Here is a 14,119-nt window from a genome sequence, read left to right on the forward strand (position 1 = left end):
CCTGCTCCAGCTCACATTCGGGTTTTCCATGCAAAGGAGCCAGGTTCTGCAGGGCATGTCAGTGGCGTCCTGTGCCAGGGTCTGTCTGAGCACTCTGCAGCAGGCAAGGTAGATGCTCAGCTCTCACCAGCAAGAAGAGGAATTGAGCCCAGCTTTTACTTGTAGCATTTAAGCATTCTTGTGACTAATCTGTTGTGTGAAAGGGAATGCAAGAGAAGGAAGGGGATGGCAGCATCTTTAATACCACCATATTTCCGATGTTTTGCTTGCTGGAGTGAGCCATATACAGAATTTTAAAACTGTTTTTACTTTTGATAAAATATTTGTCAATTTTTTGATAAAAATATCTGTCTCCAAACTGAAACAAAGTATTGAATGGGAATGTAGTGATGAAAACAATCTCTGGTATGAAGGAGAGCATGAAAGTGGAAGTTACTTCACTGGGAGGAGAGGTAAAATTCACAGCTCAAGGTACTCACATAAGGAAGGCTGAATAATTTTCATCACAGAATTCCTGGTAAAAAAGGGAAAAAAAAAAATTACAGAACTCAAAGCTGGGTCACAGGAATCCTAAATGGATCTGTTAGTTGCCATTTCCCTTATGACTGGAAGATGGCTCATATTACACCTGTAAGAAAAGTGTAAAGGGAACAGCGATCAGGCCAGTCCTGACAGCCTTCTCTGGCCCAGTCCTAGAGGTGAGGAAAGATTTAGAAGAATAATTTAAGAAATTGTGGAAAGTACAGCAGATGAGGTGAGCCCCAAAGAAAGGTTATGCTAGTACAGTCTAATGCCTTCCTCGGACAAGGTAGCTTTGTCAGCAACGAAGCAGCAGTAACAGAACAAATCCCTCTGGATTCGAGGTGAGCATTTGATCCTAAAACAATATAGGCAGAATTTGTTAGGCTAGAGATTAAATTTAGTGTAGGGGAGAGAGTTGGGGAGTCAGTGAGAACAGCAGTGAGTTATTTTGAAAGGGCTTTTGAATGTTACCAGTGGAGTTAGATGAAAAGCTGTATTTGGGCCTGATCTCTTTTCATTATATCATTTTGGTACTAGACAAACACTGTAAGAAATGTTGCTGGTAACAAACTCAGGGGACGTCAGCCGTACAAGAATTTGTGTGTCATGCTTACGTGACTGGGTGATCTTAAGAGTAATAGGGTTTGGATGCAGTTTAATGGCAGAACATGCAAAGGCCTGCACCTTAGGAACTAATGAGATTTTTCTGCTATAAACTGGGGTAGTTAGCAAATTAGATGAGGAGGAAATACATGTTCGTTATTCAAGCACAGAAGGACTGTGAGCCAACAACAGTAGAGCTGTGAAGGGAAAAAGAAGGCTGTGAGCTTTCCTGTGTAAGAAATACCTAGGAAAGTGTACAAGACCCCTGGATAACTGAGCTGAGATCCTGAGTAGAGGTCAGCCAAGTTCAAGGATGTTCAGATATAAGGGCAGTGTTGGCACAAGTAAATACTTATAAATTATCCATGAGTGTATTTGGATTGAAAATGAGATGGAGGTCTCTAAGCAGAGTGAGATCAGGGTACAGAAACTCTACGGTTCGTTGTAACATGGTGGTTGCTGACCTTATGGAGGAGACCGTCTAAAGTGTTAGCCTGAAGAAGGTGAGTGTGCGTGATGCTTGATGAGCAAAGATGCGTGTCTGGGAAACAAATGAACAAGGGGGTTGACTGTCCAAACCTGGCCATGTCTGAGGTAGGCATTTAGGCACAGAGAACAAAGAATTGACCACCATGGTGTTTTAGCAACTACAAATTACAGCCGTTTTAAACTTCTCACACTTCATGTTTCATTATGACACTAGTGCCTGTACCTGTTAAATTTACTTACAGAGGAACTGCAGGCAGGCTCGTCCAGCATCTAGGATTTCCCTTGCGGGTCTTACTCGAACACCTGAGGCAGCTGCTGTGCTGACCCCAGCTTTGAGCTGATATCCCAGTGGGATGCTGAGGGGAGGCGCTGCCGCCTCACTGCCCTCCAGTCCTTTCTGGCGGGAGTGCTGTGGTCATTCACCCTTCCCGTTTGAGCAGGGCTGGAATGGAGCACTACTGCTACCATCTGGAGTTGCCAAATTTTTCTGGTTGCCCTTCAGCGAGGTTTTTGTGTTCTGCGGAGCTTACTGGCCGTTTGCTCCGCCTGTCTGTGTGGATTCCCTTGGAGCTGTCAGCAGGCTGGGCAGCCTGCAGACCATCTCCGCCATGGACAGAGGCATCCGGTGATCTCGGTTTCTTTTCCTTGGAGAGACTCCAGGGGATTGCTTCAGCACTTGTTTACTCGGAGGGTTGTCTTTAATGGGGACCGTCAGGTTGTAGTTTGCCGTCACCCCTCGCTGCCCGACGGCTCAGGGAAGCGCTCCCTTCCCTGAAGGGGTGAGACAACTTCAGCCGCCTCAAACGCAAACGCTGTTTAAGCAAGCGTATTGCAGTACTGTCAGGCACGGGCAGCTGAAAGGCAGAAGTAAAAGCTCTTTTTTAATAGCACGTTCTTCCGAAGTTTAAACCAAGGAGCCTATTTTGTTGCTCTGAACGCTTGAAATTCAGAAGTCGCAGGGAGCCTGTGTTCATGGTGGCTGCTCGTGCTCCTGCTAGGCAGGGTAACTGCAGAAGTATGAATTTCCTGACTCCGTAAATTCAACGGGATTCAAAAAGGGGCAGCGGAGAATTCCTGAGGGCTCAGAGCCCAGCGGGAAAACCAGAGGGAAGGCACAAGATGAAAGATGCTCAAGGTCTGAGCTCAGGTTATCAGCTGTTGCACCCCAGGGCAGCGCGGGGTATTACAGCCCAGATGGGAGGAGCGTAAGAGTTGAAGGGGCCCAGGGGCCCTTCATATATTTGCTTTAGCTTAGTCTTTTAAGAGCTGTTTTTTTGAATCCCAAGGATGATTTTCAGCTCTTTGTTTTTAATAGGAAAGAGAGGATGAGTCTTAAGAACCTTTATCTGATAATGGAGAAATGGCCCACCTTGCTGTTATCATTAACCCTGTTGGCCAGGACGCCTCACCAGCCAGTCTTCAGCTGTTTAAACCAGGTGCCATCATGGGACAGGTGATCGTTTGTAAGATTTTTTTTGCTGCTAGCTGGCCTTATTTTGAGTGTTATTTGTATGTGATGTTTGATTTTGTGTGGTTTTTTATCAGACCTAGCTTTTGAGGATTTGGTGTGGATTCTTGTGAGAGCTGTCGCCTTTCTCAAAACAAGGTTTTAAGAACAGTGGTGTATAAATATGTCCCTTCCTTACTGGCTTATCCATGATTATCCTTCTCCCAGGGTAAAATGCTTGCCACCGTGCCGGTTTTTCCCACCTCGGAAAGTCTCTCATATATTTCCAGTTTCAAGGAGTGAAAGATCCCTTGAGGTGCTTGGGAAGAGGAATGGTTCTTCTGACTGGAATAACATTTTCTTTTCACACAGGCCACCCCTCCGGTGAACATTCCAGGGTCAGCAAAATTCACTCCCAACGGCAGTAGCTTTAGCATCTCTTGGCAGTCGCCTCCAGTTACCTTCACCGGCATTCCAGTAAGTGAATGACAGCAAAAAACAAAGCAAAAATAATACATTTTTATAACGTTTTATTTGGTTTCGCAGTGTCTCCTGATAGAAGTGAATTTGATATACCAGGAACTGAAAAGAAACAAATCAAATACATGCCTCAGTTTGCCAGCATGGCCGATTTAACACTTTTGGCAGTCTCCTCAGTTCAGTACAGGTTTGGGGCTTTTTTGCATCAGTGTCTACAAGGAGAGAATTGGATCTAGAGTATATATGTATTTTTTAAAACTATGTGCTTACAAAAGAACATTCTGGTAGGTGCAGAGCCTGGGACTATATGCTGGGGTTTTGCCACTAAGAGATTTCTTACAGAAGTAGATGGAAAATCAGCGAGGTGATGGTTATGCTAACAGGCTGATGAGATGAGCATATTTGAAAGGCAGCTGAAAGAAACCCTAAGATGAAATGCAAAGTCTGATTCTAGCAGGTTACAGTATATGCAGTCCTTATTAATATCAGAAAATTCTGTACTTTTCTACAGAAAACATGCTCAATATATGTTGCATTTTGATATTAATACATAGCGCAGTCTGACACATGCTTAACGAAGATGGGATGTAATACGTACATCCATTAGATGTGTGTTGCACGTAAAGCCAACTCCAACCCATTCTTCAAAAAAACTAGTGTACAAGGCCTGTCTTCATGAACAGGACTGCAGAAGCGGGACGTTTGCTTAAACATAGACCTCCAGTAGCCCTAAATGTAACACGGTGTAGGTGTGGATACTGTAGGGGGAGTTAAAAACCTTTATGAAGGGTTCAGAGGGATTAGACTTCTAGTGCCTGGCGTGGTGAATACTAAAAGTAAATGTAAATCCCTATTTATGAGCAGTGGAGAATCTAATGTATAATAGATAGAAATAAATATTAATGCAACGTATCCCGATTTTTATTTGAAAACATTTTTCAGTATAAATTGATATTCTCTAATCATAAACCTCTTTGGTATCGTAACATTTCGTTTAATATTACACTTCATGAATTTATGATTTTTTTTAAGCATCTTATATAAGGCAGATTGCTCATCGAAAGAACCCTATAGCTTTTTTTTTAGTCCTGAGAGTGAATATTAGGCACGGTGATAAGAGATACTATTCCTCTCCCTTCTCTTCATCAAGTGAATCTCCAAAGCTTCTTACTGTCAACCTTTGGCAAATCTTGGAGATTTTCTGCAGAGGCTGTGGCATCCTGCAGGGCTGATAAATGAAAGTGGCTGAATCAATTACACTACACTGTGCCAATGAATATTTATTACATTCCATCAAGGAACAACTAGCAGTGAAAGACATCATGCTGGCAGCAATTTGAACAAGAGTGCCTCGACAGAGCGGGCTATCCATAAAGTTCCTCGAGAATTTGATTTCCTAACAATGGGGCTGATACGGAGTAATTATGAAACTGGCTCCTTTTGTGGAGTAGCAGAAATCAGTGCCAGGAGTGTTGTGAGTCTAAAAATGCAATTAGCCACATTGTAAATCAGACATTTAAGAGGACAGGATTAGACACGTATGCGTCGAGTTTACTTGTTCGAGCAACAACGTTGCTCTGTGTCTGTAGGCTTGAGAGTTCTCAAAAGAATTTAAGAAATGCCAGATCACTTTCTGAGAATTGTATGGAGGTGCCAATGATTTAAGTACAATTTAAAAATAATCCAGATACAGAAACCTAGGGAAGCAGTGATGATGGCAGAATTATAAACTGCTCAGGGAACCACATGAACTGCCTTTATATCTCTTGTCTAACAACATTCATGTTGGTGTTTAGCCAAAAAAGGAAAAAAAAACCCACCAAAACACCAGAACAAAAAAAACCCAACACAAAAACCCCCAACCTTCTAGGTTTGCACACATTTGACTATTCTGCCATCCGTGAGATACTAAGGGTTGCTTGAAATGGAAAATTACATGCAGTAAATGAGGTTGCATGTGCAAAGTGATGTTAAATAACTGTTTTTTAAATGACAGTTTCATTTCTCCTGTTTCCAAGTAAATAAGGTATTGCCTTATAAAAACAGAGCTCTGTCAGTTCCCGCCCTTACATCGAGTGTAACTACTTTAGGAAAGTTACAATATAGGGGACTTTCTCTTGTGAGGTTTACTTAAGCCCAGACTTGGTGCCAGAGTCAGCATACCACAAACCCATGCAATCCTGTATGTACGTGGTCCCTGAGATGAGATGCACATCTGTAGCACCCCAGAGAACTGTAGAGAGTAAATCCAAACCATTGCATTTTGCCTGACCCTTAATATTTATTCAAGCAGTTTTCCAAAATGGCTTTGGGATACTTGTTTGGCCTGGACAAACCACTGAGCAGTAAAGGCTTAGGTACAGATGTGCACAGATGTGTAGGTCTACATGTTTCTTCACATTACTAATGACGTTGGAACCGGCCATGCTGTCCTTGACCTATTAGAGGGCTGTTAAATCCTGGATTTGAACAGGCTCCTTTCTAGGCCTGTATGTCAGCAGTTAAGTCCACAAGAGAGATGAAATTTCCAAACAGTCTTATTTGTGGGTTTTTTGACACCTACCTTGGGTGTTTCCCCGTTCATTCCTGTGGACATCGAATTTCGGTGACACTGAGCGTTCCCTGCTTGCTGTCCCAGGAACAGACATCGTGACTTGCGTTAAGTCCTTCGGCAGAGCAGCACCAAAAAGCCTTTGTGAACATGAGTGTGCTTATCAGCAAGTTCCTACGGGCCTCAAAACACGCCGTACGTAGAACTGGATCCATTGGGATCCAGCGTGTGGCTGCTTTAGGCTCAGGGGTATTCACAGCATCTAACCATAGGCCATATGTAACCATCTAACCATCTGTAAGTCCTGGAGTCATAAAGGAGGAGAATTAGGGGAACCTCCAAAGTCCTTTGTTCTCTGAATCACACAGAAGGTAGATTCCCAAGACAGATGGGAAATCCACTTTCTCTTACCATTTTCCCAAGATGGCTTTGCAGGTGCAAGAGAAGGTTGAGTGGTGGCACAGCTGTGAATTCTCTGCGTGACACAGGAAGTTCCTGTTGGTTCTACCACTTGAGACTGAACTAGGAGAAGAAATAAGGCACAGCATGGGGGTGTACGAGGAGGAGGAATTACATGATGCATGTGAAGAACAACAGTGGAGTCCGTCTTTTGGTACTGGAGGACTTAACATAATGACCATATGGTTCCACTTCAGTGTGATGTGGACTAGGAGTCGTCTCGAATGCCAGCATGATCTCTGCTGTGTGATACTGGTGTTTACCTGCCTGCACATAAGACCCAAAGAAGGTTAAACAGGAGAGAAGATCTTTAAGTTTGATAATCTGATGTGTACAGATCACAGATCTTCTCTGTAACCGGTTTCCCCCAGGAGACGCAACTGGAAACTCCAGGTCCTCCCTTCAAACACTATCATTTCACATTAATTCTGTGTTAAGACAACACTTCAAACGTGGAAAGCCTTTGAGGGCAAGAAGTGCCTTCTCACGCTCTCCTCTTACCGTGCTCTTAGTGTCGCCTGCAGAGGAGTACAGCTAGCTGGTGTGGTTTAGACCTGCTGCAGAGCCTACCAAAATACCCTAAAGCTCAGCGTTCAGCTGCCTTGGTATGCCAGTCCCTGGAAACCATCGCGCAGAGACCCCCTGGAGAATGTGAGGGGAGACGCAGCCTGTGTGCCGCAACGACTGCTCAAGCCTCTCTGTGTTTGGAAGCAATCAGGATAATTGCTTAGAGCACCGGAGGCCGTCGGTGCTTTGCTGTTCAGTGATAACCAAGCCCAGAAAGCCAACCGTATCCTGGGCTGTATCCGGAGAAGTGTGACCAGCAGGTCGAGGGAGGGGATTCTCCCCCTCTGCTCTGCTCTGGTGAGACCCCACCTGGAGTGCTGCGTCCAGCTGTGGAGCCCTCAACATCAGAAGGATAAAGACTGGTTGGAGGGAGTCCAGAGGAGGCCATGAGGATGCTCAGAGGGCTGGAGCACCTCTGCTATGGGGACAGGCTGAGAGAGTTGGGCTTGTTCAGCCTGGAGAAGAGAAGGCGCCGGGGAGACCTTATAGCACCTTCCAGTACCTGAAGGGGCTACAAGGAAGTTGGGGGGGACTTTTTACAAGGGCCTGTAGTGACAGGACAAGGGGTAATGGGTTTAAATTGAAAGTGGGGAGGTTTAGATTAGGTATCAGGAAGAAATTCTTCATGGAGAGGGTGGTGAGGCAGTGGAACAGGTTGCCCAGAGAAGCTGTGGACACCCCATCCCTGGAAGTGCTCAAGGCCAGGCTGGATGAGGCTTTGAGCAACCTGGTCTAGTGGAAGGTGTCCCTGCCCATGGCAGGGGGGTTGGAACTAGATGGTCTTTAAGGTCACTTCCAACCCAAACCATTCCATGACTCTATGGAAGGTCACGGCAGTGCAGGGACTGTGACAATATCTGCCGGTCCTGGCTGCAGGAGGTAGTGACTCCATGCACCAGATGCCCAAATGAAGTTTGCTACGCTCTGTACATACCAGAAAATGAGTGTTTGTAAATATTTTCTGGTGTTTTAGATGTTAAGTGGTTGTGGCCTTCAGCCAGGAGCAAAATAAGACCCTAGCAGTGAATAATTCAGGAATTATTTAAGGTCAAGCTTTTTGCTGTGGTGTTACTTGAATAACGATGCCGACCCCCAGACTTATGCAGGAGGCTTGTTTGCAAAGTCTCTGAAGACCAAACGACACCTTTTGGAACGGAACATTCACAGAGGTGGGCACCTGCTGAGAAGGTTTAGAGCGCGGAGTAGAGGAAATAATCCAGTACATTGGTTAGCAGCCTCCATCAGGGGGGCTACCTTGCGCTCCCATTAAAACCTCGAGGGCCACATCGGAGCTGCCCTGCAGCAAACCCCCTTTTCCAAGGCTGTCTCTCCCCAAAGAGTGCCAGGTCACAGACCAGAGCAACACGTGAAATCCCTTTTATTTCATAGGGGGTTATCGGGATTGATCTCAGCACAGGCCAGAGTTCTGTTTTTCCAGTTATTTTCTTCACTTAAACTGGAGAAAGTTTTCATAAGAGCTATTCAGAGTTCTTCAAACAAGAACAGGTGCATTTTTTTTGTTATTTCCCAAAGCCTGAAATGATGCTGATCCGTATTCTGGTTTGCTCTGTTTGGATGCCTGGAAATACAGAGAAACATCATGGAGCCAATGTAACATACCTAATGCTAAATGGTCATCCCTCGAAACAGGCCCACAGCTCACTGGCAGGGGGGTTGGAACTAGATGGTCTTGAAGGTCCCTTCCAACCCAAACCATTCTGCGATTCTATGATGTTGTGTGTTATGATATAACCTGGGTATCCTTGCTCACCCTGCGTCGTGAATTGCCTTTTCTGGGAGAAGTGTTTATTCTGCATTCATGTGTGTGCGTTCTTCACAAGCAGCTTTTCTTGTCTGTATTGACAGGTCTCACCAACTCACAATCGTCCTGCAGGGAGCGGAGAGCAGAAACAGTGCCACACAGTTCTGTCATCACCGCCTAGAGTAGCATTTGGCTTGAGGTACGGGACCGTTAGCTCCTGCTGACAGAGCAGCAGCCTGGCAACCTGGAGGGGGCCTAGTAAATAAGATGTCAGTGGCCAAAGAAAGGGAAAACCCACAGCACCAACCGTGACCACGGTTGTCGGGCAGTTTCTTAGCAGAACGCTTCAGAGCAGTCGTTCTGGACCTCTTTTCATGACCATCAAAGGTAAAGCCTGGGGGAAAAGTGAGTTGTTGCAAAATGAAAAAAGGCAGGCTGTGAAGCAGAATTGCGGGCCTTATGCCAGGCGTATCTGGAGTTCAGCTGCGCATCCAAATTGCCCTGTACAGCCACGCTGCCCAGTTTCCCCGCTGAGGCATCCTGAACTGCACTGCGGGGCCTTGCTTTTTCCCCTGAAAGGCTGGGCTGTCTCGCGTATTCGTCACCATTCAGTCAGCACGGTATCTGGCTTCAGCTGAATTATAAGAAACCGTATTTTACAATAAATGAGATCAAAGCAAACGTGTTTATACCTTGTCGTCCTGCACGCAGCTACATTCACTTCCATTAAAGCTAATTTGGCCAGAGTCCGCTTTAAAGGTGTTAAAAACCTGTGACGCTAAATTTCTTACAGTAAAGAAACTTCTGATTTCTCACAGTCTTAAAAGTGACTGTACCCTGTATGAGACAAAAGGGAGATTTCATGCTTTTCACTTTCTTCGTGAATCTCAGAGCGTCGCATGTGCTACAAACCAAACTCAGGATCTTCCCAATCCATGGACTGTGTCCATTAAGGAACGCTCAGTAGTCAAAAAACATGCAGGTATGCAGGAGAGGAGTCGCCAGGCAGTTCCCATGTCTGCCTGTGACACAGGAACCCACGTCAGGTGTCCCACAGCCCTGCCTGTGACATTAGGGGGTTTGCAGACGCTGGGACAGGTGGCGCCGCCGCGGTGAGCGCAGGGTGACTTGTAGCATCGCTCCTCAGGTTTGCTGGCTTGCTGTGCGTTGAACGAAAAGAAGTCCCGTTTTAGCAATTCCTCTGATCGTTTTCTAAACTTTGGAACTGCTGAGTGTGGTTCTAAGGTGGAAAACATGACAGTCGTTCCAGCTTTAAAAGCAGATACTGCCTGCCTTACTGATTTTGGGAATGACAGAGCGGGAGCACACGTGAACGTGCTGCAAATAAAGGAAGGGTTCTTCTTTTCGGTCACTTTGTTGTTTTTCAGCCGGGCAGCTCGGAGCAAATGGCGCAGGGAGGACTGGCAGTCTTAGGAGCTGGGAGCTTTTCCCCTCTTTGGTGTTGCTGCTCCTGGTGGTCAAGGTCTGCTGCTCGGAGCTATGCAAACACGGGTACTGCAGGCCCGAGTCGAGGAGGATTGTGCCTGGCGTCCCCAGCCCTGCCGATCCCTGGTGGCCTGGCACTTCCCATGGCAAAAGCACCGTTTGTGTAGAGCGGGGTTAGGGGCGGACTGAGGTCAGACCAGCCGTGGGGCGGAGGAGCGGGCTCTGCAGAGGCTGTAGAAGCAGGGCGAGGGGGACTGGTCCCTGGAGCTGTGCAAACACAGCCCTGTGTGTGTGTGGCTGCTTCAGCAGCTCCCGCTTGACTGGAAAACCACCCAAATCCCTTTGAAACGCTGGGTTCCTCTGCCTGCCGCGCTGCGTGGAGACTGTTGGCCTGATCGTAGGGCGATAGAGCTACAAAAGCGTCTCGTTAACAAGCTTCCCCTTCTCTCTCTGACAGGAAGCCTAGAGGGGAGGGGAAAAAGTGTCGGAAGGTCTATGGGATGGAGAACAGAGATATGTGGTGTACTGCCTGCCGATGGAAGAAGGCCTGCCAAAGGTTCATCGACTAAAGATTGAAATTATGCAGAGGATTTGGGGATGGGGGAGGACAACAGCAGAACCAGGTTGCTGCAGCTGCACTGTATCACTTCCCATTTTCCCTCCGGTGATGTGGTGTCAGGGTTAGATTTTTTTTGTTGTCGGGGTTTTTGGGTTGTTTTTGGGGGGAGGGGCGTTTTTTGTTTGGGGGAGGGGTGTTTTTTGTTTGTTTTTTTTTTAAAAGAGCTTTGTATTTCAAAGTGAAGCACTTGTAGCCAAGGAGAAGCACTAATCAAAACCTGTGTGGAGCAATAGAGAAAAAAAGCAAAACCAAGAACTTATGACAAAATTCTGTCTTACTGAGTATGGAAACCAGAGCAGCTATTAGTGTTTTTCTGTAAAAGAAAGGAAAAAGTTAATTTTTTTGCTAATTCTGTGAGCTACTTGCTCCCTAGGATCATTTTTAGCCATTTCAGTCTCTGTGCTGTGAACGTCTGTACTCGCTGAACCGAACAGTGTTTCTTTTCCTGGAACGAAGATCACTTTTTTGAAACCTTTCTAATAAACACTTGGGGGTCACATAAGCTGCGGTTTACTCCACAGAAGCTGTACTAAGACTGGAGACTGCTAAGTAACGCTCCTGAGACAAATGGTGACGTTCCGGTTTTGGGAAGGGGATGCGGGGAGGCGTTGCGGGTTTCATTTGTTTGTTTATAGGAGAAAAGCAAAGGCTGAATTTGCAAGAAGGACAAGCAGCGCTCCTGGAAGATTTTTTTCAACCAGTGGAGCGGAACAAAGGAGTTGAAGTACCAAATTGGATTTTCATCCTCTAGAGGAAGAGAAGCAGCAGTGGAAAGTCACCAGCAGATACTGGTCACAACAAGAAGTTGAGGGAAGAAATCCAGTGATGCCTGATGGAAACCCGTAAGAACACAACTTGGGAGGGGGGAGGGGGGGCAGTAGCTTTTCTTAGCGCTCTCCTGTTTCCGAGGGAGGACGGACAGTTGGACCAGCACGTCTGTTGCTGCGGGAGGCCTGTAAAGACGCAGCCACTAGGATAATGTGTAATACCTGTTCAGGGACATGATCCAGCCCAGCACTTCTGCTTTTGCTTCCTTTTCCCTTATTTGAGAGATTGTTGTCAGGATAATGGTTTGCTCAACATTCCCCACCCCCCGTTACAGTCGCTACGATTTATTTGACAGAAAAAAATGGGTAGAGAATAGAAAACACTCCCTTCCCACAACATCATCTCAGAAAAAGAAGTACAGCAGCAAAGGAGCAGTGTATTTATGGTAAAAGTCCATTTCTTAACTCATTTTGATGTGCGAGTTAACGAGTTTCCGTGCTTGGGGTGCTTGGATAGATTTGGGCGCTTCCGTTCCTCTGTTCCTTAGAAAGTGTACGCCGGGATGTGGCAGGCTGGTGGTCTGTCTCAACTTGTATCCAATTACCATTAATTAACAGTTGCTTCAATGCAAAAATAAAGTAAGGATTGCCTAGGCTATGAATGTACCCAGTTAAACTACACTTGCCTGTAAAAGGAGACACCTTAAAAAGATCAAACCAAGCCACGGAAGCCAAACTTTGCTATTAATAGGGACATGGAAGCCCACAAATTCCTGGGGATGGGGTTTTTTTTGTAGCCTTTGAAATTAGGCCAGATGATTTTTTTTTTTCCCCAGATTGTCTAAGCTGGCTCATCCTTACCGAAACAAGAGGACGCTAAGTATCGGTCTAGACTCTGGTCCAGAGTTCATTTGATAGCTTTATTAAGGGGGCATTGCTGCTTGTCCCAATGTAAAAGCACAAAACAACGAGGTGGTTGCGTAGAGTATACGCTATGAATTCGGGAAAGTAGTGCTGACAAGTAAAATCTGTTAATAGGAGCTACTCAAGGTTATCACCTGCTTTTTCTTCGAACCAGTTAACTGGGCAATCAGAGGCCTAACCTGAGCGTGGTCTTTCTGCAATTGTTTACAAATTGTGTGATTTACACGCAAGATAAAGCTTGCGTGCGCGCCGTTGCTTGAGTTTTTTGCCAAATTGTGTTCTCTTAAGTCATTTAAAAAAATATATATATACTCTGAAATCTAGTAAGACCCTGAAATATAGACACGTGTGTATATGAGTATTTTTATAACTATATAACTATGCATTATATAGTTATGTATAGAATCTGGGTTCAACAGGGAGAAGAAAGATTGTTTTCCTTATTAATATAAAACAAGACACTAAAGGTCAGTGGACATACATAGCCACTCTTATACTGTCTTTCCTCTTAGAAAAAAGGTGGGTCTCGAGTGTTCTTTGGATGTCGTCGGGTTTTTTCCCAATTTCCTTAGTAAAATACCTCATAGTAACTCACAGTCATTTAATCTTAAAACACTGAGCTTGCTGGCGGTGTATTTACTTTGGTAGAACTTAGGAAATGTGGGTCTTTTCCAAGATACTCCTGCCAATTTGCCCCCGTTCCCTTGTTTTTACAAGCACTCCAAGACTAATTAGAAAGCGTTCTGTAATTAATTTGAACCTTGTTGGACTGACAGTCTTTGCCTGTATATTTGTTGTTCCCCTCTTATGTTTTCCCTTACTGCTTTGGAGAATTTTTTTTAAAATAATGTATCGGATTATATCTTGTTTCTATAATGTCATGGCGTTATGAGCACCTTCCCTGAGGGCACTTTACGAATTATTGTAATAAGAGTATTCTTTATAAATTTCTGCACGCATTAATGGTTTTGTTGCCAGACCAGATCGCCCCCTGGTACAGATTTATTGTGGGTTATGTACAGGCCCAAAAGCCACAGATCATCAAAATGGGATAGAAAGTTGGTGTTAACGAAAGAGAGGACAGAAGGGACTTGATAAATCCTGCCAGGACAAAGCCAAATTAGCAGTATTTTACCACATTCCTGTTAAATCAGCTTTGCATCCTGTGGCATGTTGGTTCGAAAGGAGGCGCTCCTCGAGTTACCGTGGCCAGCGGTAGGGCGATGGCACGGCCGTCGGGACCTGCATGGAGCCTTCACCAGCTGCTTCGTGCTTTGAACTCAGATCACTCCATGTCACACGAGCACTCGGTGTCCACCGAGGTCCCCTGCACCCTCCTGACACACCTGGCAAGAACAGAAAACAGAGTCACAGAATGGTTTGGGTTGGAAGGGACCTTAAAGACCATCTAGTTCCAACCCCCCTGCCACGGGCAGGGACACCCTCTGCTAGACCAGGTGTCAGCAAAGCCTTTCCTGCGCTG

General features: G+C 45.6%; 1 protein-coding gene across 1 annotated transcript in view; it reads left to right on the forward strand.

The window, feature by feature from the left end:
- ZNF704 (zinc finger protein 704) overlaps positions 1–11,186 on the forward strand; it is a 74,637-nt gene extending 63,451 nt beyond the window's left edge. Inside the window, exons 6-8 of the mRNA XM_010159772.1 lie at positions 3,434–3,538; positions 8,985–9,079; positions 10,784–11,186. Coding sequence (XP_010158074.1) covers positions 3,434–3,538; positions 8,985–9,079; positions 10,784–10,895 — 312 coding nt within the window. The 3' untranslated portion in view covers positions 10,896–11,186. The remainder of the gene's footprint in view (positions 1–3,433; positions 3,539–8,984; positions 9,080–10,783) is intronic.
- Positions 11,187–14,119: the final 2,933 nt, after the last annotated feature.

The sequence above is a fragment of the Eurypyga helias genome, unplaced genomic scaffold (genome assembly GCF_000690775.1).
Source record: "Eurypyga helias isolate BGI_N326 unplaced genomic scaffold, ASM69077v1 scaffold6229, whole genome shotgun sequence".
NCBI lineage: Eukaryota > Metazoa > Chordata > Aves > Eurypygiformes > Eurypygidae > Eurypyga > Eurypyga helias.